At 42.4% G+C, this 27,807-nt stretch overlaps 2 protein-coding genes across 4 annotated transcripts in view; both read left to right on the top strand.

Moving 5' to 3' along the window:
- Window positions 1–27,807, top strand: part of WASF2 (WASP family member 2) — a 937,387-nt gene that overhangs the window by 340,250 nt on the left and 569,330 nt on the right. The gene's annotated exons all lie outside the window — the stretch shown is intronic.
- Window positions 194–27,175, top strand: DNAJC8 (DnaJ heat shock protein family (Hsp40) member C8). The gene is made up of 9 exons (XM_082684922.1): window positions 194–364; window positions 3,024–3,125; window positions 14,442–14,498; window positions 18,694–18,760; window positions 19,277–19,371; window positions 20,901–20,972; window positions 24,157–24,248; window positions 25,562–25,637; window positions 26,689–27,175. The coding sequence occupies exons 1-9, from the start codon at window positions 287–289 to the stop codon at window positions 26,809–26,811; spliced, it is 762 nt and encodes a 253-aa protein (XP_082541048.1). The 5' UTR covers window positions 194–286; the 3' UTR covers window positions 26,812–27,175.

Genomic DNA, 27,807 nt, shown 5'->3' with positions numbered 1-27,807 from the left:
TAATAGGTGCCAGGTAAACTTTTGGGGTGATGAGACTGTTTGGAACTACATAGAGTTTGGTGGATGCACAACACTGTGAGTGTAATAAGAGATACTGAATTATTCATTTTAATTATATGTTATGTATATCTCACCTCAATTTAAAAAAGAGTAGTTAGCGATGTCTGGCTGGGCTGCGAACCCTTTAAGAGTCACAAGGAAGGGGCGGGGCTAGAGAGGCGGGTCTGTGAGAATCACAGGAGGCTGCGCTTGCGCAGGGGAGTCACGTGGTTGCTGGGCCGGGGAAATGGCGGCTCCAGGAGAGAGCGGGGCTTCGGCTGGCGGAGGGAGCACCGAGGAAGCATTTATGACCTTCTACAGTGAGGTGAACACCCAGAGAGGAGTAGTGGCACGGGGGTGACTCTGTCCGGTCCTACTTTCCCAGCGGGCAAAGGCGGTGGTCTTTTTGGCCTGGACCGTTGGGCGGCTCCTCCTGTCTGGCCTTCGGGAAGGCGGGGGGCTGGGGGTGTGTGTTAGTCTCTGCCTGATAGCTGTTTGGGGAATCCCTGGGGCATGGAAAAAGGGGCCAGGGTCCGACGTCTGCGGGTAGACGACGAGTGTGGCCAACGAAGTGCCAGGGCGCGTGCAGAGGTCCCCAAGTCCGCGGAGTCGGAGCCTGGCAGGGGCTGGCAGAAGCTGGCGTTCTTGGGGGCGACTTAACTGTCTTGGGCCTCATTTTTGTTCTAAACGGAAGCACTCTTCCCTCTTAGTGCTCTGTAATGAGTTGTATTAGTGGTTATTTCTGCCATTCGTGAACGCCAGGCATTATGCATCATGCCAGGTATGCATTATCTGTTTTATAGATGCTGAGATTTGGGGAGGTGAAATAATTTGTTCTGGGTCCTAAAGCAAATAACAGCTTGGTATCATGTTAGGACTGGAGTCAGTTTGGTCTGAGCCTCGATTACTGTTGCATTTCCAGGGCCTAGGACATAGTGATTGCTTGGTAAACATTTGTTGAATAAGTGAAAGAAAAGCATACCATTTGGAGTCAGAGGACCTTGGATTGGATTTTTGAAAGGTGGTTAATTGGACTGTGGTTGAATTTTTTTCAAGGCATTGATTTTTTAGATTCTCCATTTCCACTTCTGTAAAGCGAAGAGAATATTAAAACGAGTTTTATGAAGGTTAAACGAGTTAGCGTTTCAGAAAGGGTCTAAGAGTTAAAGCTGAAGATGGACCTCTCTGAATTGGCATGGGTTTGAGGAACGGAATTGGGTCCCTCTAGGCTGTGAGCTACTCAGTTCAGCAATATGTCACATTGATCTTTTATCTTTTATTTTTAACAGTGTTTGTTACATAGTAGTTTCTCCAAAGTATTAAATTTAAAAATGAGTTAGCACAACTTTTATAGTTTGTTCTTTTGAGATGCCCAGTTAACTTGAAAATGTTGATAAACTGGTACTACAATTTATTGACCTCTAAGACTGCTCTGCGGTTGCACAGGAAATTGTTTCATTTACCATCTCTTAGTTGAAGAGAGAAAGAAAAGAAAAAAGAAAAGCAATCCTGGTTTGTTTGAATTGAATGAGAGAAAGTACCTAAAGGAGGACCCTTCAGTCATCATTCAATCAATGTTATTGGGTACCTAACACGTACTAGTGTGCTATTTAGGTGCTAGAGGTATGTTGGTGGACAACAGAGAAAAATCCCGTTTTCTTAGAGCTTGCATTCTATAGAGAAGGATAAGCATAAACAAACATGTACAATGTAGTGTCAGGTAGTGATAAGTGCTATGAGGAAAAATAAGTCTGAGAAAGGAGATAGAGTATAGGGAGTAGGGAGTGGCATGCTATCTTAAAGAAAGTGAAGAGGGAAGATACTGAGAAGGAATGGCTTTTTATGTTACTGAAATTATTTCCAAACTCCTTTTGGCCATAGGAATAAATGTGGAATATAACATACCAGTGATACATTTTAACTAGTATTACAGCTTTGACAGTGGCGCCAAGGATGTTTTCCTGGCACTGCTTGGTGCTTGTTCTCCTTAGCATTGTCTTTGGGTCAGGGGTTTTTCTTTTTCTTTTTCTTTTCCTTTCTTTCTTTTAAGATTTTATTTATTTATTTATTTGGGTGGGGAGGGGCAGAGAGAGGGGAAGAGAAAGAATCCCAAGCAAACCCTGCATTGAGTGCAGAATGGGACACAGGGCTTGATCCCAGGACCCTGAGATCATGATCTGCGAGGAAATCAAGAGTTGGGTCCCCAACCGATTGAGCACCTGGGCCAGGGATTTTCCTAACTCTATTTGAGTTTGGTAGGCAGAGTTACTTACCTCTCCCATATTACATTTTTTTTTTTAAGATTTTATCTATTTATTTGACAGATCACAAGCAGGCAGAAAGGCAGGCAGAGAGGCCAGAGGAAGCAGGCTCCCTGCTGAGCAGAGAGCCTGATGTGGGGCTCGATCCCAGGACCCTGGGATCATGACCTGAGCCGAAGGCAGAGGCTTTAATCCACTGAGTCACCCAGGTGCCCCTCCCATATACTTTTTTAATGCTGTTTTCAGTATATATTTCAGTGTGATTGTATTTTTCTTAAATAAAAAGTTGTAAATTAAATATGAACAGCACCGGTACATCTTCCAACATTACAGTAGAAGCTTTTTGAAAGTGGCAGCTATGATATATTTATGTTTGAATATTCTTGGTTCCTCAAACTGTTGCAGTTAAAATTCTTGTTTGCAAGTTGAGTAGTTGGGAACAAGTCAGTTAACCTCTCTAAGTCTCAGTTTTCTTATCTGTAATATGGGGATAATAGGAATATTTACTGTATAGGATGGTTGGGAGGAATAACTATGTGTAAAGTTTTTACATTATTAGAATTCAGTAAATGATAGCTATTGTAATTATTCCCAAAACATTTGGCAAACTCTCTTCCACATGTAGACAAATATTTGCTGAACATGTCAGTAGCTTCTTAAGATGACAATTCAGAGTTTATTATTGAACTTTACTAATAAAGTTTTTATCTCCCTTCATTTTAGGTGAAACAGATAGAGAAGAGAGATTCAGTTCTAACATCCAAAAATCAGATTGAAAGATTGACCCGTCCTGGTTCTTCCTACTTCAATTTGAACCCATTTGAGGTGAGCTGTCTGATGTTGCTGCAGCTTTGTGATGGGGGAGCTTTGCATAGCTGCAGACTGACTTACAGCAGAACACACACTTAATTTGTCTTATAGTTGGAACTGAGATTTGGTGGTTTTATTGTGAGCTGAGGTTGAGAGGCATAATGTTAAGGAAAATGAGAGGTCTTTACCTTGTTACATATTCTCCATCTTCTACCAACCCAAATATATAGGTCTTCATTTTTAGATGTGAAGGGATAGCTAGCTTTGACCAATTTAGGATCTTGATTTAAAAAATCAGTTTGCGGGGCGCCTGGGTGGCTCAGCGGGTTAAGCCGCTGCCTTCGGCTCAGGTCATGATCTCAGGGTCCTGGGATCGAGTCCCGCATCGGGCTCTCTGCTCAGCAGGGAGCCTGCTTCCCTCTCTCTCTCTCTCTACCTGCCTCTCCATCTACTTGTGATCTCTCTCTGTGAAATAAATAAATAAAATCTTTAAAAAAATAAAATAAAATAAAAATAAAATAAAAAATAAAAAATCAGTTTGCTTATTACAGCTTTTCTGTTTTATTGCAGTAACAAGTATTAAAAATTCAGTGACCAAAAAATGATCATAAAGTTGTAGACAAGCAAATACACTTCTTGGGTTTCCTTAGTTTTCTTATTTTATTTATTTATTTTTTAAAAAGATTTTATTTATTTGACAGACAGAGATCACAAGTAGGCAGAGAGAGGCAGGCAGAGAGAGAGAGGAGGAAGCAGGCTCCCCATTGAGCAGAGAGCCTGACGTAGGGCTCGATCCCAGGACCCTGGGATCATGACCTGAGCTGAAGGCAGAGGCTTTTACCCACTGAGCCATGCAGGCGCCCCATTTTATTTATTTTTAAAAGATTTTTATTTATTAGAGAGAGAGAAAGAGAGAGCATGACGCGAGAGGAGAGGGAGAAGCAGTCTCCCCAGGAGCAGGGAGCCAGATGTAGGGCTCAAGCCCAGGACTCTGGGGTCATGACCTGAGCCAAAGGCAGGTGCTTAACGTCTTGAGCCACTGAGGTGGTCCTAGTTTTATTTTAAAACTTTTCCTAATTATGAAAGTAAACCATATTTCTTTTTTTTTTAGATTTTATTTATTTGTTTGTTTTTGACAGGAAGTGGGATATATTGGTGGGCATGAATAGGGAGGGGGCAGTGCCAAGGTTCTCATGAGTGCAGAGCTTTCCATTTGTCCAAGGGACCAAGATTAGGGATGTATTTGACCCCATAGCCATCTGGGATAAGCTGCTTTTCAGCCATCGTGTCTTCAAATTTATCCACATTAAACTTAGTAAAACCCTACTTCTTGGAGATGTGGATCTTCTGGCGCCCAGGGAACTTGAACTTGGCCTTGCGTGGAGCCTGAATCTCTGCTTCTTGTTCTGCAACTTGCTATGGATGGACATGATGACTTGGCTAATGTCGACCCTGGCTTCTGTGCCCTGGGGCTTTCCAAAGGCACCCTGCATATCTCTCTACAGCCTAGATTGGAGATAGCATGAGGTCAGACCTCCATGTCCACTGGAAAGGACTGTCTCCAAGGTCCCTTAGGGCAACCCATACAATCAACAGGCTGCATAGCCAAGGAGGCTACTGTTTGCAGCCGTGGCATACTGGACCCCTATGGAGAAAGAGCACAGTCAGCTTAATGGCTGGAGAGATTTGTTTTATTTAAAGATTTTATTTACTTATTTGTCAGAGAGAGAGAGAGGGCACAAGCAGGGGAAGTGGCAGAGGGAGAGGGAGAAGCAGGCCCTCTGCTGAGCAAGGAGCCCGATGTGGGACTAGATCCCAGGACCCAGGGACCATGACCTGAGCCAAAGACAGATGCTTAACCAACTGAGCCACCCTGGCATCCCAAGATTTTATTCATTTATTTGACAGAGAGAAAGAATAGAAGCATGGGAGTGGCAGAGAGAGAGGAAGAATGATATGGGTCTCCATTCTGCTCAGGTCATGATCCCAGAGCTGAAGGCAAGTGCTTAACCAACTGAGCCACACAGGTGCCCCAGTAAACCATATGTCTTACAAAGATTTGAAATATAAAGAAAGCAAGAAGGGGTGCCTGGGTGGCTCAGTGGGTTAAGCCTCTGCCTTTGGCTCAGGTCATGATCTCAGGGTCCTGGGATTGAGCCCTGCATCGGGCTCCCTGTTGAGGGAGGGCTTCCCCCCCCCCCCCTCTGTCTGCCTTTCTGCCTATGTGTGAACTATGTCAAACAAACAAATACAATCTTAAAAAAAAACTTTTAAAGAAAGCAAGAATAATCATGTGTAATCCCATCTAAGAGAAATAGCCATTCTTAATTGTTTATACATCAGCTATTTTTTTTTTTTTAAGATTTTATTTATTTAACAGAATGAAATCACAAGTAGGCAGAGAGACAGGCAGAGAGAGAGGAGGAAGCAGGCTGCCTGCTGAGCAAAGAGCCTGATGCGGGGCTTGATCCCAGGACCCTGGGATCATGACCTGAGCTGAAGGCAGAGGCTTTAACCCACTGAGCCACCCAGGTGCCCCTACATCAGCTATTTTTAATGTTTTATTTTAGGGGCACCTGGGTGGCTCAGTTGATTGGGCAACTGACTCTTGATACAAGCTCAAGTCTTGATCTCAGTGTCATGAGTTCAAGTCCCATGATGCTAGGCATGGAGCCTACTTAAAAAAAAAAAAAAAATTATTTATTTATTTATTTAAAAGATTTTATTTATTTATTTGACAGAGAGAGATCGCAGGTAAGTAGAGAGGCAGACAGATAGAGAGAGGGAAGCAGGCTCCCTGCTGAGCAGAGAGCCCGATGCGGGACTCGATCCCAGGACCCTGAGATCATGACCTGAGCCGGAGGCAGTGGCTTAACCCACTGAGCCACCCAGGCACCCCCAAAAAGTTTTATTTTAAAACAAGGAGGATGATGCACTTCATTCTTAATATTTTAAATGCTGTATTATATAAAATACCTATTTGTGTACATTTCTTTTTTATGATTGATTATTTTTTAAATAAAAATTTATCCTTAAATGTACAACAGGATTTAAGACAAAACTTCATTGCAGCTATAGGTAGCAACAGATGCCATGACAAGGAATCTGGATGTTTAAACAGGAATGGAATTAAAGAACATCATTGCCTCCGGCACAAGGAACAGCTTACTTTTTGCCAGTTTTTTTAATTCCATGTGTAGCCGGGGGCCTTTACCTGTGGCCTTTGATTTTAGCTCCTCAAATTTCTTTTGCTTCTTTTTCTGTTTCTGCTTGAATGCTGTTCATCCATCTTCTTGTCCTATTTCTTGGGCTGCTTCTGGAGCTTTCTCTCACCACCTTCACAGCTGGACATGGTGCCTGCCGCTCCTTCCCCAGACCTTGTTACTGGAAGCAGTAGATACATTTGTGAAAGTCTTTATAATTATTATTTAAGTAACTCCTTTATCGTAGGATATTTAAACTAGTTTCTAATAGTTTACCACTAAATTTTGGCGTGAATATTGTTACAACTTATAAAAACACTGAGTATTAAAACCATTTTTTTAAAATTAATTAATTTATTTTACAGAGATCACAAGTAGGCAGAGAGGCAGGCAGAGAGAGAGAGGAGGAAGCAGGCTACCCGCTGAGCAGAGAGCCCGATTCGGGGCTCGATCCCAGGGCCCTGGTATCATGACCTGAGCTGAAGGCAGAGACTTCAACCCACTGAGCCACTCAGGCACCTCAAGAGTTTTTACATTTTAAAACAATCTCAGATTTGTGGAAAGGTTAGGAGTGTACCGTGAAGACTTTCTTAGACTATCTGGTAAATAAGTTGTCCATATTGCTGCCCTTTTGCCCTGCAGTACTTCGATGTATTTTTCCTATGGGAGACACTCTCCTGAAGCACAGTATAACCATAAAAATCAGGAAACAAACACCGATAACATTGTTACCATGTAGTTCTCAGACCCCATTCAGTTTGCCTGTTGTCTCAGTAATGTCCTGTGTAGCAAAAGGATCCAGCCCAGAATCAACGGTTAAATTTAGTTGTCATGTCCCTTTAGCCTTCAGCCTGGAACAGATCCTCAGCAATTCCTTAACTTTGGTGACCTTACTGTTTCTGAAGATTATAGGCCAGTTATTTTAGAGCATATCTCTCAACTTGAGTTTTGTTTGATGTTTCTTCAATTGGATTCAGTTTATGCTGTGTTGGCAGGGATATCACAGAAGTGATACTGTATTCTTCTCTTTGCAACTTATAAAGTACATGGTATTTCCATTAGTCTTATCCTATGACTAATGATGTTAACTGTACCACTTTAAGAGGTAACAGCTATGTTTATTCATGAAGTTACTTTTATCCTTCTTTGTAATAACTATTTTATGGGGAGGTGCTTTGAGACTCTGTAAATACCCTCTCCTTATCAGAGTTTCAATTTATTCATTTATTAGTATAGATTGAGGGTTTCCTATTTTATTCAGTGTGTTATATTTTGATATTATTTATTTTATTGCTCAGGTTGTCCCAAATTTGGTGAGTGGGTTACCTTTCAAGCCAGATCCTATCTTTCAAAATGTCTTCATCATTCTTTGATTACTAGAAACTTTTTTTTTTTTTTTAAGATTTTATTTATTTGACACAGAGAGATCACAAGCAGGCAGAGAGGCAGGCAGAGAGAGAGGAGGAAGCAGGCTCCCCGTGGAGCAGAGAGCCCGATGCGGGGCTTGATCCCAGGACCCGGAGACCACGACCTGAGCCGAAGGCAGTGGCTTAACCCACTGAGCCACCCAGGCGCCCCTGATTACTAGGCACTCTTGTACTTTTCCTCACTCAGCCTAAAATTAATCGTCTCAGTGAGGAGCTCTGGTTCCTTTTAGTGAAGGATGTATTTAGAAGTCAAGATGTGGGTGCTAAGTGTACTCATTGCTGTTGGGAATGTCACTGCCCCTGGACCCTCATGGTAGATAGGGCCAAGGATTGGGTGAGTGTGTGTGCCCACACGCTGGTACATTTGCATACATGTGTATATACATGTATTTGCATCCAATTTCAATCTAACATTACAGAGTTTATTCTTATTTTTTTTCCTTTACATGCTTGTGGTTCCTTTTCATAGTGAGAACTTGGATTCTCCCTATCATAAATATAAATATATATATATATATATATATATATATTTTTTTTTTTTTTTTTTAATTTAATTGATCTCTGGGGTGCCTGGGTGGCTCAGTAGGTTAAAGCCTCTTCCTTCAGCTCAGGTCATGATCCCAGGGTCCTGGGATCGAGCCCTGTATCGGGCTCTCTGCTCAGCAGGGACCTGCTTTCTCTCTCTGCCTGCCTCTCTGCCTACTTATAATCTCTGTGTGTCAAATAAATAAATAAAATCTTTAAAAAATTTTTTAATTGATCTTCTATTTGCATCTGATCTCCCAGCTGCCATTCCCTCCCACTTGTGAATGCCCTCCTCACGCTTCTTTATTCTGACACCAACACTAGGCTGCCTTACTGAGCAAAAAACCTTCCCACCATACCGGAGCTCAAAACTCCCATGCCAGCTTACCCTTCTATGTAGGTGTGTTCCTCACCCAGCCCAGGCTCCCTGTGCTTGCCCTCTACCCCTGGGGAGTCCAGCATCCTCCTCATCAAGCAGGTGTCTTTTTACCCTGCTCTGGCTTTGACACCCTGTGTTAGGCTAACTTCCTATGAGAACACCCTCCTCATCTTACTTTGGCTTTAAATGCATGCTCCGGGTCACCCCTGTGTGTGGAGGTATCTTCACTCTGCTCAGTTCCAACTTCTGCGCCAGCCATACTTTGATACAAATGCTCTCTGCATCCTGCTTGGGTTCTGACACCTCTTGTTGGGCTGCCTTCTTGCAGTGGATGCCCTCCTACATGGAAACCCACCTCACCAAGCACAGGTTTCCCATGCCAGGCCATGCCTTTGTGGAGATGTTCTTGCTTGGGCTCCTATACTCTGTGCCAGGCCACCTTCCCTTATGGACCCTGCTCAGTCTCAAATACCCAGTGGTGGGCTCTGCTTCCATGTGGATGCCTTCCTTATCCCCCTTGGGCTCTGTTACCCTGTACTTAGCTACCTTCCCATGTTCAGTCTTACCCTGCTTAGGTGTTAACACCTTATGCCAGGCTGCCTGTCCACTGAAGTGCCCTTCTTAACCCACTTTGTACCTCCATGTCTGGCTGCCCTTCCATGTGGATGCTCTTCTCACCTGTTTGTGCTCCACCACTGTGCGACTGGCCACAACTCCCTGTGTGGTCACCACTGTCTTCATCCCAGATGGGCTTTGGCACTGCTCAGGGCCGTTTTGATGCCCCACCCAGAGAAGATGTCTACTAGTAGATGTCTAAGTGCCTGGTCTCACTTAATGTGTTTGTATTGTATTGCTCAGAAAGGGAAGGGGAAGATGGAAAGCTTAAAGAGTACTTTTGAGGGGCGCCTGGCTGGCTCAGTTGGTAGAGCCTGCGACTCTTGATCTCAGGATTGTGAGTTTGAGCCCATGTTGAATGTAGGGTTTGCTTAAAAAATGAACAAAATCTTTTATTTATTTATTTAATTAATTTTATTTTTAAAGATTTAAAAAATTTATTTATTTGACAGAGAGAGAGATCACAAGTAGGCAGAGAGTCAGGCAGAGTGAGAGAGGGGGAAGCAGGCTCCCCACTGAGCAGAGAACCTGATGTGGGGCTTGATCCCAGGACCCTGAGATCTTAACCTGAGCCGAAAGCAGAGGCTTTAACCCACTGAGCCACCCAGGCACCCCATAAACAAAATCTTTTAAAAAAGTACTTTTGATTTGATTTTGGGAAGGGCATGGAGAAGATAATTTGTTTGAGAAGTGATAAAGAATTTGATGGTACATCCTTTCTGTTTAACCATACTCTTAAATTGTATGTAGTACCATGAAAAGGGGACATGTGATCATGTAACTTACCCATTTATTTGTTAAGGTAATCCATGTTTCCTCTGGAAATCTGATTGACAAGAAGTGACAGATTGTTGGGACCAGTATAAAGGCTCGGATTTTAATGCCCTACTAGTTACTGTGATTTTGGAAGGTCGTGTCCCATAGCTTCTGCCCTGATTATAGGAAGTATGTTTGAGTATATATATACATTATGCATACATATATACATGTATACATAACGTATACAGTTGACTCTTGAACAATGCATGGATTAGGCATGTAAACCCTTGCACAGTCAAAAATGCATGTATAACTTTGGACTCCCCCAAATTTTAACTGCTGATAACTACTCTTGACTGGAAGCCTTACTGATAACATAAAACATCAGTTAACACATATTTTGTATGTTATATGTATTAAATACTGTATTCCTATAATAAAGTAAGCTAGACAAAAGAAAATATTAAAATCATAAGGGAAAATATATTTATAGTAGTATACTGTATTTATTGAAAAGAAAATCTGTATGTAAGTTGACCTATACAGTTCAAACCTGTGTTGTTCAAGGGTTGACTGCATGAGTGTGTGTGTGTATGTATGTATTTGAATATATACATCTTTACATAAAGATATGCTAAGGTTGACACACTGGGGAAGATGGGACATTGTGTTTGAATGGGCAGGACTCCATGACTACCCATTAGAATATTTGTCTTTTCTATTTTCTACACATGTGCTGGCCTCTTTATAGGGTGGACGTCATTGTCATAGTCTCCTTATAAAGTTGCTTTTTGACTCTAAGTCAGAATCTTAGGTGTTCCTGGTGACCCAGGAATTGAGTGATTTTTGCTTTTCATGCAGCAACTATTGAGCCATCTAAATGAATCTGATTTTTCTAGAGAGGTAAGCCGCCTGGTCTTCTAGTAAGGTGAGTAATGCAGTCATGGCTGTCATCTCAGTTGTCTGCTGAACTGTGAATGGTCTTCCTAGATATCATCTTACTGAGCAGCAGGCAGAAAAGGGAGAAGGATGGACTGGGAGTCTGAGGGCTCTTCTCAGAAGTCCTTATACAAGGAGCATTTTTTTCCTTCCTGCCTCTCTGCAGCTCCCTATTTGGACACACGACTAACCTTCAGCCATTACGCAAACATCTTTTTTTCTGTGCTCTGCAGTGATTCTTGGGTTGAGGGCCATTCCCCACTTTCTTCCCAAAGCTTAGATGAACCTGTGTCCCTGCTCAGTCCTACCCTTTTTGTGTTCCTTATTTTGATTTAACTTAAAGATGCCAGCAGGGAGCATCACTGACTTTTATTTTCTTTCTGTCTTATTAAGTACCTGGGAAGGAAAGGTATTTCTCTCGAAGAACTGTGGTACTTGCGTGTTATTAACAGGTCATGGAGGTCAGATGGGACAGAGACTGGATTCTTGTTTGAAGCGGAAGATCCCAAGGGAGGCTATTACAGTTTGAATTCAGAAACTTGTATAAATGTCAGGTATTTTTGTTAATTTGAGATGATTAATTAACCCTCTGAGGTCTAAGACTATAGATTCTTCATTGTAGTATCCCTAAAGCCTGAGACATAGTAGGAGATCAGAAAATTTACCAAGAATCTGAACAGATCTGTGGGCTTCCTAAGAACCATATTGGTAATATGGCATTTATCTTGTTTGTTTGTTTTGTTTTGTTTTGTTTGCCTTGCATTTATCATGTTTGGAAGAATTACTTATTACTTGTCTGTTCTTCCCCGGTTGGATGTTAAATTCCATGAGATTAGTAGTGAGCATAGTATCTAGCAGCCCTTGGTGCTCCAAAAATTTGTACCCAGTGGGAAGCTGGCTTCAGAGAGGTTTAGGCCACAGGGATAAGCCCACAGTTTTCTTTGTATTTCCACATATGGCACCTCCAACTCTTAAAGATAGGAAAGGGGTTGGATTAGCTTTGAAAGCACCCAATGAATATTTGTTGCCTGTGATCACATGTGCACTTGTGATACAACTCTTGGAAAAATAACTTCAGGCTGGTATGTGTGTGTTTGTGTTTGTATATATACATACCTTCTTCATTTTTGCCAAATCATCTGAAAGTAAGCTGTAGACTTGTGAGGCTTCATGCCTAAATAATTTACCACACATCTCAGAACAAGAACAAATCTCTGTGTAACCACAACACCATAACGACACCTAAGAAAAACATTAATTCATTAACAAGATCATTCTAATGGAGTCCACACTCAAGCAGCCCCGTTTGTCCCCCAAATCTCAGTTATAGCTATTTTATTTGTTTAACTTGGGAACCAGTCAAGGTTTATGAATTGCCTTTTGGTTTGGTTAGCTCTGGGTGTAACTTTATTGAAGGCTTTTTTGTTGTGTCAAAGTGGGAAGTTTTCTTTCTCATTCATTATGGACACCTGGGGTCTGTTGGGTTTTGGTTTGCTCCAGGACGTTTCTTTTCCCCTGAACCAAGGTAAGGTAAAATTCTCTTCTGAATATTTGTGTAGGTACAGCTATTTCCCTTTGTCTGTAAATCTTTTATGGTTGCATACTTCCTCTTGAGTGACTTTTCTCCAATTCCTTTCTCCCTTGGGAAGTCATGAGGAGACACAGGGAATCTTGAAAATTCTTTGCTTTAAAGTTCTTCTTTTCCCTCACCCTGAATGAATGTCTGCCTAGCATTGGAGAGTGGGCCTGCTTCTGTCATAACCTTCCAAAGTCTGGCAAATGCAGTGGTATTCAGCTTCATTGCCTACCAATAACTTTATTACTGTAGGTGGGCTGTTGGAATGTTTTGAAAGCTTGCAATAATCTTGATGTTACTTGTTAGCAGGTTTTTAAAAAACAGTGCAAGCATCTGACTGAGCTTGGTGGATTACTTTGCAGTTTAATTTCTAGTATGTATTTTTCCTTTCAAGGTTTATTTTCATTTTTTTCCTCTTTGCTGCTCCTCCCCACCTGCCCCCTGCCGCCACCGCCACCCCCCTCCCCTGCTACTAACTGATCCCTAGTTCTGCTAACTTCAAATGTACTTATTTCTAAATGCCATCATTTCTTGCTGGTGCTTCTCAGACTTAAAAAGATTCAGATCATTTGGGGATCTTGTTGTACTGAAGTGGGGCCTTCTCTTCTGAATTTCTAACAAACTCTTCTCACCCTCTGCCCTTTCAGGACCTTCCTCTGGCCTTGAATACCAAGTAAATAAATACTAGGTGCACTGTTGAATCCATGGACTACACTGTGAAATCATCTGCTTTAATTGTATATAACATTCCCTTCCCCCAAAGCACTTATTATATGGTAATTAAAAAAATATGTTTTCCCTGTTTATTTATCTTTGCGTTTCTAGTACATAGCAGTGTGTTCAGCAGATAGTAGCTACTATATAGATGTTTGAATGAATGTATGTATTTGTGTGCTGGGGTGAGGATCTTTGATGAGGACTGTCTACACCAGCTTACCTAGGCTTGGAGAGGAATGATTAAGTTTATTTTTAAAAATCAAGGTTGCTTGAAAAATACAGATGCTTCCATTTGGCTGTACCTCAGTTCTTTTTTTTTTTTTTTTTAAAGATTTTATTTATTTATTTGACAGAGATCACAAGTAGGCAGAGAGGCAGACAGAGAGAGAGGAGGAAGCAGGCTCCCTTCCGAGCAGAGAGCCCGATGCGGGACTCGATCCCAGGACCCCGAGATCATGACCTGAGCCGAAGGCAGCGGCTTAACCCACTGAGCCACCCAGGCGCCCTGTACCTCAGTTCTAATGAGTTGGAATTAGACTTTTCTAGAGTAGGGCCCAAGCATCACTCACAGGTCTTCACAGGCAGTTCTGATGTTCACTCTGGGCTGAGAGCCATTGGCCCATGTGTTTTACAGATATAAATGGAGCCCAGTAGACCTTTCTGGATTGAAAATCAGGGAGCCAGCCTGATTTTTCTCCTTATTGCATATTTATGCTTTTCCCACATTTGCAAAGATAAGTAGGGATGGGTAGGGGGATAATTTCCATAATGAATGAAGGGAAAATGCAACATGATCTGGAAACATGTCTCTGGGTATAAGGTAAATTCTGCTGATGGAATAAAAGTAGCTACTGTATTGAGAACCCTAAAGTGGTGTAATTGTTATTCTGTTACTGATCTGCTCATTTATGTTTCTTTTTAAAAGTATTTTATTTTTAAAAAAATAATCTCTATATGCAATATGGGGCTCGAACTCATGACTCCAAGAACAAGAGTTGCATGTTCTACTGACTGAGCCAGTCAGGCACCCATTTATATTTCTTGAGCATTTTTTAGAACTGTGTGCCAGGCAGGTTCTGAAATGCTGAGTACTGTTCTAGGTGGTGATTATAATATATATAATTACTGGATACCTGTTAAATTCATAAATTCTTTTAATCTCTTTTACAGTGTTGATTTTGATTCTTTCAGGTTCTTCAGATCGATCCTGAAGTGACAGATGAAGAAATAAAAAAGAGGTTTCGACAGGTACAGTACTGTTCCCCTGTAATAGATGGAGCTTGATTTGGGAGTACAGTAAGCACATGATTCTCTTAGGACTTCTATTATGACTTATGGGCCAAAATTTAACTTTTTTTTTTAAAGATTTATTTATTACAGAGAGAGCATGCATGTGTGCGGGTGGCAGGGGGTGGCATGGAAGGGCAAAGGGAGAGGGAGAGAGACTCTCAAGCAGACTCCCCACTGAGTGGGGAGCCCGACACGGAGCTTGATCTCACAACCCTGAGTTCATGCCCTGAGCCAAAACAGAGTCGGACGCTTAACTGACTGAACCACCCAGGTATCCCTTAGCTTTTCTTTTTCTACCCTTAAGACTTTTTAACTCTTAAAAAAAAAACAAAACACACCTCATAGTGACAAAATTCATAAATAACTTCTAAAGACCACGGCTTGCCTCTGACATTCGCACTGCAGGCAGCGGTAGATTTGTTGCTAGGCCGTAAAGCCCGGTGACAGCTGCATTCAGCAGACTTGGGAAGGTTACAACAGGAGCGTGCCCACTCTCAAGCCAAGGCATATGGTTGGGAGTGAGGGCGCAGAATAGGACAAATTTGACTTCTGAATGGAATGAATTTTATATCCAAATAGAATCTTTCCAGCCCCTTAATCAGGAGAAATACAATATAGAACAGTAGAATTTAATTCTTTGCCTTCCCAGGGAGAATATGTTAAATGATTTGTAACAGGTTTTTGTTTTTGTTTTTGTTTTTTAAGATTTTATTTACTTACTTTTAGAGAGAGAACACACGCAAGCAGGCCGAGGGAGGGAGGAGCAGAGGGGGTGCGAGAGGGAGAGGAAGGAATCTCAAGCAGACTTCCCCCTGAGCACAAACCCTGACTCAGGCCTCTATCTCAAGACCCTGGGACCTGAGCTGAAACCGAGAGTCAGATGCGGAGCCACCCAGATGCCCTTCATAACAGTTTTTAAATTGTTTAAGTTCTCCTTCCTCAGTTATTTTGTCTTTTGCAAACTTAAATAAGTACCCAAGAGATACCTGGTTTCATACAGAGTGCTTTCCCCAGTCTGATGTTTTATAACCTGAGCTTATAAAATATTATAGTAACCTTTTTAAAAATGCTTCCAATTGGGGCGCCTGGGTGGCTCAGTGGTTTGGGCTGCTGCCTTTGGCTCGGGTCATGATCTCAGGGTCCTGGGATCGAGCCCCGCATCGGGCTCCCTGCTCCGCAGGAAGCCTGCTTCCCTCTCTCTCTCTCTCTGCCTGCCTCTCTGCCTACTTGTGATCTCCGTCTTTCAAATAAATAAATAAAATCTTTAAAAAAAAAAAAATGCTTCCAATTTTGATAGCTGAGTAATCTTCAGCCTTTTCTTCTAGGAGTTAAATAATCATACTCCTTGTAACCTGTCTTTACTGACTGGATTTTCTGTATATTTCATGTCTTTTTTTTTTTAAACTTCACCCAACTTTTTTATATCTCTTATGTTCTTCATATTTTAAGAGGACCTAACCAGTGCTAAATATAATTCTCAGTTCCTGCAAGACATACTTGTTTTTGTTTTTGTTTTTAAAGATTTTATTTGTTTATTTGACACAGAGAGAGAGATCACAAGCCAGCAGAGAGGCAGGCAGAGAGAGAGGGGGAAGCGGGCTCTCTGCTAAGCAGAGAGCCCGATGTGTGGCTTGATCTCGGACCCTGGGATCATGACCTGAGCCTGATCATGACCTGAGCAGCTTAATCCACTGAGCCACCCGGTGCCCAGGATATACTTATTAATATCCAGTGTTGTGTCTGCTTCTTTGATACTGTAATTGCCCCCACTTTGCTGACTCATAATTATCTTCTGATCTACTATTAAGCCAAGATGTTTTTTGTCTTTGCCTACCCAGGCACTTCCCATTATATAATTTCCTAGCATTTTTTTTTTAAAGTTTATTTATTTATTTATTTGAGAGACAGAGATCACAAGTAGGCAGAGAGGCAGGCAGAGAGAGCGGAAGAGAAGCAGGCTCCCCACTGAGCAGAGAGCCCAATGTGGGGCTCCATCCCAGGGCCCTGTGATCACGACCCTAGCCGAGGGCAGAGGCTTTAACCCACTGAGCCACCCAGGCGCCCCATAATTTCCTAGCTTTTTATAGAGTTCTACTCTGCACCTATGTTCAGCTTTTCTTCTTTTTCTCTAAAATTTCAAGCTTCCTATTGTAATGCATTAGCAGTCTTTCCCAATTTAATATAAGCAAGCATTCAGATCCATAGTCACAACAACTATTTATGTAGCTATACAAAGAACTCAATAAGAGTTCTTTAGTCATTAATATGATCTAATAGTTAAGAGTGTGAACCTTAGGGGCACTTGGGTGGCTCAGTCAATTAAGCATCTGACTCTTGGTTTTGGTTCAGGTCATGATCTCAGGGTCGTGAGTTGGAGTCCCGCATCAGTCTCTGTGCTTAGCGGGTGGTCTGCTTCTCGCCCTCTTTCCCTCACCCCGCTCATGCACGCATGTGTGCACTCAGCGCTCTTTCTCTCAAAGAAAGAAAAAAAAAGTGTGGGCCCTACACCTGTTTGACTTGAGTTCCAGTCTTGGCCATACCCTTTATAAACAGTTTGAACAAGTTACTTTCAACCTTTCTGTGCCTGTTACCGCATTTGTAAAATGCACATAATGATGATAGTTATATGCTAACTGTTGTCAGTGCATGTTGGACAGTATGTTAAGTTTCTTACTTGTATTTCATCCTTAAGAACCCAGTAAGACAGAGGTACCTGGTGTTGTCCTGTTTACAGAGAAGGAAACTGGCACAGAGATAGGCTAGGAGAACTGCTCAAGGTCGGAGCCGGAAGGTGACTGAAATTGGAATTAGAGCTCAAGATTCTGGCTCTCCAGTAATGCTGGATTTAGCATTTGATTCCCACTTGTATCATTGCCCCAACACAGTCCCACTGTTCCAACTAGTCGATTTTGGTCTGTCAATGACAGTAGGTCAGTGATTCTTAATCCTGGCTGTCTGAAAATATCACCTTGGAGATTTTGCTTTTTATTTTAACTTTTTTATTATAAAAAACTTAAATTACATTTTAAAAAGGAAGAGTAGAACAGTGAACACCCATATACTCATCATCTGTGTGTAACGGTTCACCTCATTAACTCTATGTTTTTGGCTGAATTGTTGTAAGTTACAGATAGCATGCTACTTTACCCCAAATACGTCATGTGTCCCCCCAAGAAAAAAAAAGGACATTTCCTTGCATTTCTTACTTGTCTTACCTAGCAAAATTAACACTCCAGTAGAGGTCTAGAAAGTACAGTTGCCAGAGACTGATCAGAGGTTCTGAGGGTAGAAAGTAGACCTATATTTTTAAAAAGCTTTACAGGATTGTGAGCGCTTGGGTGGCTCAGTCATTTGGGCATCCAACTCTTGATTTCTGCTTGGGTTATGATCTCAGGGTCATGGGATCAGGCGGAGTTGGGCTCCATGCTCAGCAGGGAGCCTGTGTATCCCGCTCCTCCTGCTCCCTGCTCGTGCGCACGCTTGCGCTCTCTCTCTCAAATAAATAAATAAATAAATTCTTAAGGAAAAAAGGCTTTACAGGGTTGGAGCATAGCCAGAACTAAGAACCACTTCTTTTTTTTTTCCCCCCAAAGATTTTATTTTATTTCCAGTTAATACACAGCATATATTAATTTCAGGTACAATAGAGTGATTCAGCGCTTTCACGCATCACCTGGTACTCATCGCAGTGTGCTCCTTAGTCCCCTCTCCTGTTTAGCTCATCCCCCTGTACTCACCCCCGCCCCCACACACAAGAGAACTATCACATAAAATTACAAGTTCTTTTAGGAAAGAGATCATGTCTCATATGTGCTTTAGCCTCTTCAGTGCTTGGTATAAGGGATGTAATAGGAACCGGGTGCTTCTCAGTTTCTCTTCTGCAACCTCACTCAGCGTCCTGCTGATGTGAGACTTTTATTTGTTCTTAAGTTTGTGATTAAAACCCTACATGTCTCTCAGCTGTGCATTGACCTTCTGGTGAATTTTAAGGACCAGTATTTCTGCACATTTTATGATATTTATTAATTTGTTGAAAAAGCTTCCAGCTGACAGTGTTTTTTTCCATTAACATCTTAGAGCTTTTGGCACAGTGCAAGTGAAGAGTGACTAAACATTCCTCTCATTGACAAATCTACCTTTCCTCGTATTTTAGTTATCCATATTGGTGCACCCTGACAAAAACCAAGACGATGCTGACAGAGCACAAAAGGCTTTTGAAGGTATTTGTAAATTTACCTGCTTCCAAGAACTGTTTTATCAATGCTAGGGACTAACTGTTCCTTGTCCTGGATCAAGAAAGGAATGTTACAGTTTTGTCTTCTGGTCATGAAGAAGCTGTGGTTTTCAGTAGAACAATTGTTCCAAAGCAGAATGTTGCTGTTTAAGAAATAGATCTTAACTTTGCTTTGTTAAAACTTTTACGTGCCAAGACTGTTACTACATAGGATCATTTTTCTTTTTTGAACATAAAAAAAAAGTAACTGGCAGTATTTTATCACTGAATTAAATCTAGATGTGGTGTATTTAGTCTTCAGGGTATATTTAATTTTTTCCAAGGCTCGCAAGGAAAGTCATTGCTATAGTTGTATGTTTTTTAAATTAGTTTTATGACAGTAAATAATATAACAAAGAAGGGGATGCTTTTAGATGACACAAGTCCATTTACACTGCCTGAGTATAGTTCAGACTTTCAGAGGGTGTTTGCAGAAACAGTTAATTTCAATGTTTTGCATTAGCTGTGGACAAAGCTTACAAGTTGCTACTGGATCAGGAACAAAAGAAGAGGGCCCTGGATGTAATTCAGGCAGGAAAAGAATACGTGGAACACACTGTAAGTATTTATAGTGCTGCCGTGTTTACAGGAAGTATTAGCAAGCCTTGGGCACCTTGCAGGAGGGTAAATGTTAACATAGCAATACCTACTGGTGGAACTTGTGACCTCTTATCTGGTCTCCGAAAGTTTGCTGTGGTGCTCATGAATAGGGCATGCCCTAGAGCTCAGGATGTGGAGTGGCTAGGAGGCTGCCCTTCCCTCTTCCTTGCCAGTGCCAGGCTGCAGAGAGAGGTCCTCTCTTGCCCTCTCCTCACAGTGTTGTCACATTACCCAGTTCTGAGAGTGGAAGAGTGGAGCAGCCACGATGAAGATTTTTATTCTTTTCTCTGTGAAGGGGTTGGAACGTGGGCTTGAGAAAGATTGGCAAGGGGTCGTGAGTAAATATTTTTTAAAAATAGGAGGAGGTGCATATCCATATTAATAATAGGGTTTGGGAAGGAGTCAACTAAAATAAGTTCAGTTATAGTTAATTTTATTTTTTTGCATTGCCTAAATCTCCCTAGTGGTGGGAAGTGTTAAGATGGTTTGCATGAGGTAAGAAAGGTCTTTGTTTTAATTTTTTACTTGCTGGGCAAGAATTGTAAGACCATTTGTAAGAGCTGTTTCAATTGGGAGTGAATATGAATGTGACCTTTGAAGTGCTTTGGAATCTGAAACAGAACTGTGTAACCAATAATAATAATGATGAGTCCAATTTAGATAAAGAAAATGAGTAAAACGAGGAGAAAGATGGCCATAACTAGGCCTTGTTGGTCATGCGTTGGGAGTAGTACCTTTAGGCCAGATTTTGGTAGAAATCAGAAAAGGACCTGTCAAATTCTCCTTAAATTCTTGTGGTAGTTACTTTTTTCTCTGTATGCTAAAAAGGAGCCATCCTCAGACTTTTTGGCCACGAGGTGGCAGTAGTGTTCTTCTGAGCTTGGAAGGCGCTGGCTTTTCGCTGGAGCAGTAGTGGATGATTATTAGAGTAATGCATTCTTGTGTGAAAGAATATATGTAATTTGTTTTTTAGATCTCAGTGGTGGCCAACACGATTAAAAAAAGTCAGTTAATATGATTGGTTTAAGGGGATTTCACAGTGAAAATTACAATAATGCAGTTGTTGAAATACCAGAGAACAATTAAACTTAATGCCACAAATTTGGTAGCTTGTTCTAAAACTTGACAAATACATTTTCTTTGCTATAAACACTTAACTACCAGCGGCAAAAGAGAGTTGGGTAATCTGTTCGATGTATCCAAGGTTCTTTGGCTCTGGCCTAGGATCTGATGAGTTGGGGACAAGTTCACTGCCAGTCCCCTGCCATCCTTCCCGGTGGATTGGATTTTAGATGAGGTTTAGAGGAAGGACCCCTGGTTATTAGTTCTCCTTTGATTGCATTGTTGTTGTGGAGGGGGAGGGGTAGAGGCTCATTTTATTTCCACATAAACCTTTGGTCATGCCTGTACCTGCAGAAGGTGCATGTGCCATTTGTGTGCAGCTTAATGGATAGTCTCAATTTTTTGATGAAAAACATTCTTTTTAGGTAAAAGAGAGAAAAAAGCAATTAAAGAAGGAAGGAAAACCTACAAATGTGGAGGAAGATGACCCTGAGCTGGTGAGTGAGATTTGGGAAAAGCCACGCTGTCGCCTGAGCTTGATTGCTGGGTTCAAGAGAGGGAAGCCTAAGGAGTGCCTCATATGTGCATTAACATTTTGTTTTAACTTAAAATATTTAAATGTATGTCCCTGCACCTATTTTTAAGCTTCGTCCTTTTTTTTTTTTTTTTTTTTTTTTGTCATGGGGCCATGGCCTTTTCTTTCAGTGTGTGTCTGCTGATTGGCCTTTGCCATTGACTTTATTTTATAAAACACACAAACACACAGTATCAGCCATGGTTTGTACTTCTAATGTTTTTTGCAGTATGTTGAAACTTAGTTATTTGCGAAACAAAACTTAGGTATTTGTGAAGCAAAACCCAAGAGCAAAATCCTAGCTATATATGATTCATTGGTTGTTTTGTTTTGTTTTTGCATAAAGAGGAACAGTACCTTCATTGCTTTGCCGGGTAAGGAGGCTGCAGCAAGCTAAGGCCTTCGGAAGTGCAAGCCCACCCGGATGATTTGTTTTCCAGTCTTTTTCGGATGTCTCAACCTGTACCTAATTTCACAGCAGTATTTAATGTATTTTTTATGATTATTTTTTCTTTTTAAAGATTTTATTTATTTATTAGAGAGTATGTGCACAAACAGGAGAGCAGCAGGCAGGGGGAGAAGCAGGCTTCCTGCTGAACAAGGAGCCGGATGCTGGACTTGATCCTAGGACCCTGAGATCATGACCTGAGCTGAAGGCAGCAGCTTAACTGACTGAGCCACTCAGGCTCAGTAATACTGGTTCCCCAACGTCAGTATTTTTAGGGACTTAACGTTTATTGAATCTTTCTAAAGCATCCACTTAGTTTTAAAAGGAAACCAGCATTTATTTGTAACCATATTCATCAATTTCTGTGATATTTAAATCTTGTAGTAGTTGTTGCACCTGGCCCAGAGCACTTTGGGAACAATCATACGTGACTCTAACCAGCTAGTAAACGGCTTTCTACCAGCCATGAGTGCTCACTGTGCTCCAGGTGATAATTTACAGAGAAATGGAGAACATTGCTTCATCCACTGGGTGGTTTTTTTTTTTAAGATTTTAATTTATTTACTTGATGGACAGAGATCACAAATAGGCAGAGAGGCAGACAGAGAGGGGCAGGGAAGCGGGTTCTCTGCCAAGCAGAGAGTCTGATGCGGGGCCCGATCCCAAGACCCTGAGATGATGACCTGAACCGGAGGCAGAGGCTTAACCCGCTGAGCCACCCAGGCACCCCTACTTACCTTGGTTTTAAAGATTTATATTTATTTCTTGCTAGGGAAGCTTGCCTACAACTCCTTGCTTCAGAGATTTTGCTGACAGTGACTGGCCCTGTCTTCTGTGTGGTAACACTGCTTGTGAACTGTGAGGTCACCTTTTCCACTAGCCACCTGTTTTGAATTTACTCTGTCACAGTATTTCAGTTTTTTTCTCCTCAGTCTTATTTTCTCTTCCCTTTCCTTTAATGATCTCTGGTCTTTTTTGAAGACTCTCTTATAAATACTCCTTTAGTCCTCCTGAGTTTTTGAGAACCCTTACTTTTTTAAGTTGTCTTTTTTTCCCTCACCCGATTATAAAGGAACACGTGCTAATGATAGAACATTTGGAAAAAGCAGAAGAATATAAAGAATTCAGTCATGAGTAACCATCTGTCCAAGAGAGTTTGGAGCCTTTAAAGATACTGAAATACTCTTACAGATGCCTTTACTCCTTTGATGTTTGTCCTTATTAGGGACTGGGGTTTGTCAGTGTTGGCTTTTATTGAGCAGTGGCTGGCAGATAACAGTATTAAAAAGAAGTGACAAATTCTGGGGCTCCTTTACTTCCCTTTCTCTCCGTATATTACTTTTTTTTTTTTTTTTTTAAAGATTTTATTTATTTGACAGACAGAGATCACAAGTAGGCTGAGAGGCAGGCAGAGAGAGAGAGAGGAGGAAGCAGGCTCCCTGCTGAGCAGAGAGCCTGATGTGGGGCTCGATCCCAGGACCTTGGGATCATGATCCGAGCCAAAGGCAAAGGCTTTAGGCCACTGAGCCACCCAGGCACCCCTGTATATTACTCTTTGCCCCAGTGTCTCTGCTTTTGGGATTCAGGCTCTATGAAATCTGCATGATGGATTAGTTTCTATTTTTCTTTGTATTTTGGGGGGAAAAGTTTTAAAGATAGTTCTGTTTTCTGTCTTTTTTTGTTGTTGTTATTTTGTTATTTTCTGTTTTCTGTCTTGTGTTATTTTTTTCCCCATCTGCACATTACTTAGAGTGTAAGTCCGACTATAACTGAGACCCAAAAAGAACAAGACAGTGATTTGTTTTCTGTCCTGTGTAATATAGTCTTTGGGAAGATGGCCGCTGGCATGGCAGCACTGGACCACGTGTCATCCAAGGACTCATTTTCCTCTCTGTGGCTCTGCCAGCAAGGATGCCGCCCCCTCCTCAGTCCAGAGTGTGTCATCACCTCACCCATGTTCCAAACAGCAGAATAGAGGAAGGGGACAAGGAAGGATACATTACATGTACTCCCTCTAAGAACATTCTAGGAAATTGCTGCATCACTTCTCTTTATGTCCCATTGGCTAAAACCTAAGTTACATGGCCACACCTAGTTGTAAAGAAGCCTAGGAAATACAGGCTTCTGTGTTGGGTGACCAGGTACCTGAAGAGAAGGGATTTTACATGGAAGGAGAACAGGGGATCGTGCGTGGGGGACTCATAACTAATAGCTCGGACAGTTCCGCTGTAGTCAGTAACTGACTCCTGAAATGGGTCTGCTTGGTAGCAACTTCTAGTACCTGGCTGGGAGCCTGGCACAGAGTAATTTATAAGATATTTGTAAAAAGAAAGAATGAAAGTTATTTTTTCGAGGTTCTTTGGAAGAAAGGGTCCTCCCACATGGTTGTGATAAGCAGGTAGAAGTTTTTTTCTCTTTGGTATTTTACACCAGAGCAAGTTTCTTGCGTATCATCCTCATGGTGAAAGTGGAAAGATCTCCTAGGCGATTGTGATTTATCTCCCAGGAGAGAGCATCATCAAGTAGTTCTCTCTGAACTCTTTTCTTCCTTGCCGGTTCTAACATGCTTTTTGTCTTGGGCTCTGTCTAAAAGTGCTTGATTGAAGGTACTGGTAAAATAACTGACTTTTATTTTCTTTCGTTCTTAATTTTCTTGTAGTTCAAACAAGCAGTATATAAACAGACCATGAAACTCTTTGCCGAGCTGGAAATTAAAAGGAAAGAGAGAGAAGCCAAAGAGATGCATGAAAGGTATACATCAGACTATTTATTGAATCCATCTAAATACCTAGATTAACCAAAATTGGTCTGAAGGATTTTTCTAATCAAGGAATTACATAGTGTATCATTTAAGAAACTGTGTAAAATAGTTATGTGAAGCAGCCAAACTTTGGAATCCCTAGGGTAAGAAATTGTCTCTTACTTTTTGGAAATATTGAATAGACCTGTCCTTAGGTAGTTTTTTTTTTTTTTTTAAAGAATTTATTTATTTATTTGAAAGACGGAGATCACAAGTAGGCAGAGAGGCAGGCAGAGAGAGACAGAGAGGGAAGCAGGCTTCCTGCGGAGCAGGGAGCCCGATGCGGGGCTCGATCCCAGGACCCTGAGATCATGACCCGAGCCAAAGGCAGCAGCCCAAACCACTGAGCCACCCAGGCGCCCCTCCTTAGGTAGTTTTTAATCAAGAGTGCTGTGTGTTTTCTTCCTGATTTCCTGGAGTTTATAAAGTTATTTATTTTTTAAAGATTTTATTTGTTTATTTGACAGAGAGAGACAGTGAGAGAGGGCATACAAGCAGGGGAAGTGGGAGAGGGAGAAAAGCAGGCTCCCCAGTGAGCAGGGAGCCCAACGTGGGACTCAATCCCAGATCCTGGGATCATGACCTGAGCCAAAGGCAGATGCTTAATGACTGAGCCACCCAGGCGTGCCAGTAGGCAATTACTGAGGCCAGAATCTTTTGTGTGACTAGTGGCTGCAGCTTTGGCGAGTCTGTATTATTTACTGTATAGTGTAATCACTTACAGTATATTTATTGTCCCCAAGTATGATTTCCTTTATCAGAAATCTTGAGGTTAATTTGATTTATGTATTTTGTATTGTTGATTAGTGTTTAGCAGTAACCATGTTTTGCTAGTTGAGGTTGTGTGAAATGTCCTTATTTTGGGTTTGGGTCTTGTCCAGAGATCCTGTTGAGTAAGAACCTCTGCTGTTGTTACGGTCATTCAACTGAAGTAGGCCAGCCTGGGTTTTCAAGACGGCTTTCTCTCAGACTGAGCCCCGAACCTATAGACAGAGCCCATAACCTACGATTGGTGTTGGCTCGCCTTGACAACCTAACACATCTGTCCGTGTAACAAGGGTATTTATATCCTGCCCTGTAGCTTTGCCCATGGCCCATCTGTGTGCTTTAGAGTGAGACATTCATGAAAAGGCTCTGAGCCTTCTCCAGACAGTCATTTTTATAGAACCCTAGGGAACTGATTTTCTGTGAGGAGATTGCTTAACCTGTATGGTTAAAAGAATCTCTAAGTATCACATCAATACTGTGGTCTGGTTCTTCCTAGGAAGCGACAAAGGGAAGAAGAGATTGAAGCTCAAGAAAAAGCCAAACGAGAAAGGGAGTGGCAGAAAAACTTTGAGGTAAGTTTCCAGGGTGGTTAGGGATTCTCATTCCAGACTAAGAAAACTTCCCAGCATCGAGACTTGGTTCCTGGGGCACTGCCAGGACTGACTGGGGCAGAGGAACAGAGAAAGAGGAGCAGGAGCTTTGGAGGACGAGTCCCAGCTCAGCTGCCTGTGCGCTCTCTAGCCTTGGTAAGGGCAGGAAGGGTCCCTGAACAGCGTCTTAGAGATTATGGAACACACAGCTGCCAAGTGGGCTCGAGAAAAATGCTTTGCACGTTTAGATCAGGCAGTAGTCACGGAGTGGTGCCCTACTTAAGAGTTCTGATAGCAGAAACTGGAGGCTCTTGTGACCCTGATATCCCGGCTTTTGAACTTGACTCCTCTTTAACACCCTGGTTACATTTTTCAGGTACGCAGCCAATTTCCTGAATTGGGCCATGTTCGGTGTCTTTTCTTCTGTAACATTCAGATCTCAGGCTAGGGACTGGTTAACCAGAGTGGATGACTGTTTTCTGTCCCCCTGCTTGGTATGCAGGGAGAGAGAATGAGTAGGTCTCCTGATAAGCTGGGAGAGACTCTCGTAACCCTCTCAGCATAACTGGCTGGTCACTGTGCTGGCTTTGAGCCTCCGTCCAAGGTTTGTGGGGCCGAAGGCAGGTGCAGTGCAAAGAGCGGCCACACTGCTGGCTATGTGTATGACCTTGAGAAAGTGATCTGACCTCTGAGCCGCAGGGTTGTCATTTGTGAAATGGTAGCAGTGCCGCCTGCAGCAGACAGCTGGTTCGTGGGCCCTGGAAGTAACCGCTGCCGACTCTCCAGCCCTGAGGTCCCCAGCAGATGTTGTGATGATGTCGTCCTCTTCTTCCAGCGCACAGCTGGTCCTGCTTGCTGGGGATGGGATGCCACTTTTTGTGGGCCTGTGGAAGTGGGAGGAAAGCTCTGCTCTGTTCTACTTGTGGTTTATTCCAGCGGGCTGAGCCGGGCTGGGCTCTGGGGATGGCAGAGCAGGTCCAAGCCTATCTTCTCGTTCACTAGCTCCCTCATCCCAAACCTCTTTTGTGCTCAGGAAAGTCGAGATGGCCGTGTGGACAGCTGGCGAAACTTCCAAGCAAATACAAAGGGCAAGAAAGAGAAGAAAAATCGGACCTTCCTGAGACCACCGAAAGTAAAAATGGAGCAGCGTGAGTGACCAGCTGGGCTCACCGCCACAGAACCTTCCCCCAGCGTCTCCCCTCCTGCTTCGAAGGACTCATTCTTTCCTCCCATTGCCACCCCAACATAGAGTAGTAGTTGCTTTTCGTCCATTTTGTTTTCAATACAATTTAATATCAATCAGTAATTCTTTTGTACATTGAAATGAGGGGCTCAGTTAAAAATGAAACCTTCCCCTACCCCCTACCCCTAGATCAACCAGGATTGGAAGGTGCCACTGTGAGTGTTACCTTCTCTTCCCACAGCCTGTAACTTAATGTTTTGTACTTCACTGAATTGTGATGGTTAGAAACTTCGTGTATAGTTTGTGGAAATTATCCAATTAAACATATTGCTTAAAATGGTGTTGCCGTGACTTCAGGGACAAGCCTGGGCCCGCCTTAGGAACCCCCTTCGCTTCAGTTGCTTGCTTCTGAGCGTTGCATCCTTTGAAGCCCCAGATCAGACCGGGAAGGCAGCGGGCACCCAGGGCAGCCGCTCAGCGCCCCGACCTCCCGCGGTGTTCGGCATGTGCTCTCCCTTTTCACTGACCATTCTGCGTGGCATGAGGCTCCAAGCCACCCAAACCTGTTCACTTTCCAAAGAGCTAGCCGTCTCCACCCAGTATTGTTGTGTCCTAGCCTGTCTGCATTCGTTAGCGGTCATATTCTGTATATGGAATAAATTTTTATACCCTAACCATCGATGTACTCTTCCTTAGGTACTACTCCAAGGGTGGGGCCTGTGGCCCGACTCTGAAATGCTCTGGGGTTCCACAGAGCTGCTCCTCACTGCTCCCTGCCACTTAATGGCTGTGCCTTAGTTTCTTCATCTACAAAATGGGAATGTAGGTCAGTGTGGCAGCTTTCAGGGAGGGTCAGCAACGGCATATATAAGTTCGCCCTCGTGGTGCTCAGAGGGTGTTGCTGATACACTGTTAGGTGTAAAATGAGTTTGCTGATTATGTCAAGAATTAAGTGAAGTAATAGAAGAA

Source organism: Mustela nivalis, assembly GCF_964662115.1.
Source record: "Mustela nivalis genome assembly, chromosome: 10".
Lineage (NCBI taxonomy): Eukaryota > Metazoa > Chordata > Mammalia > Carnivora > Mustelidae > Mustela > Mustela nivalis.
This window is presented reverse-complemented; position numbering and strand designations above follow the sequence as displayed.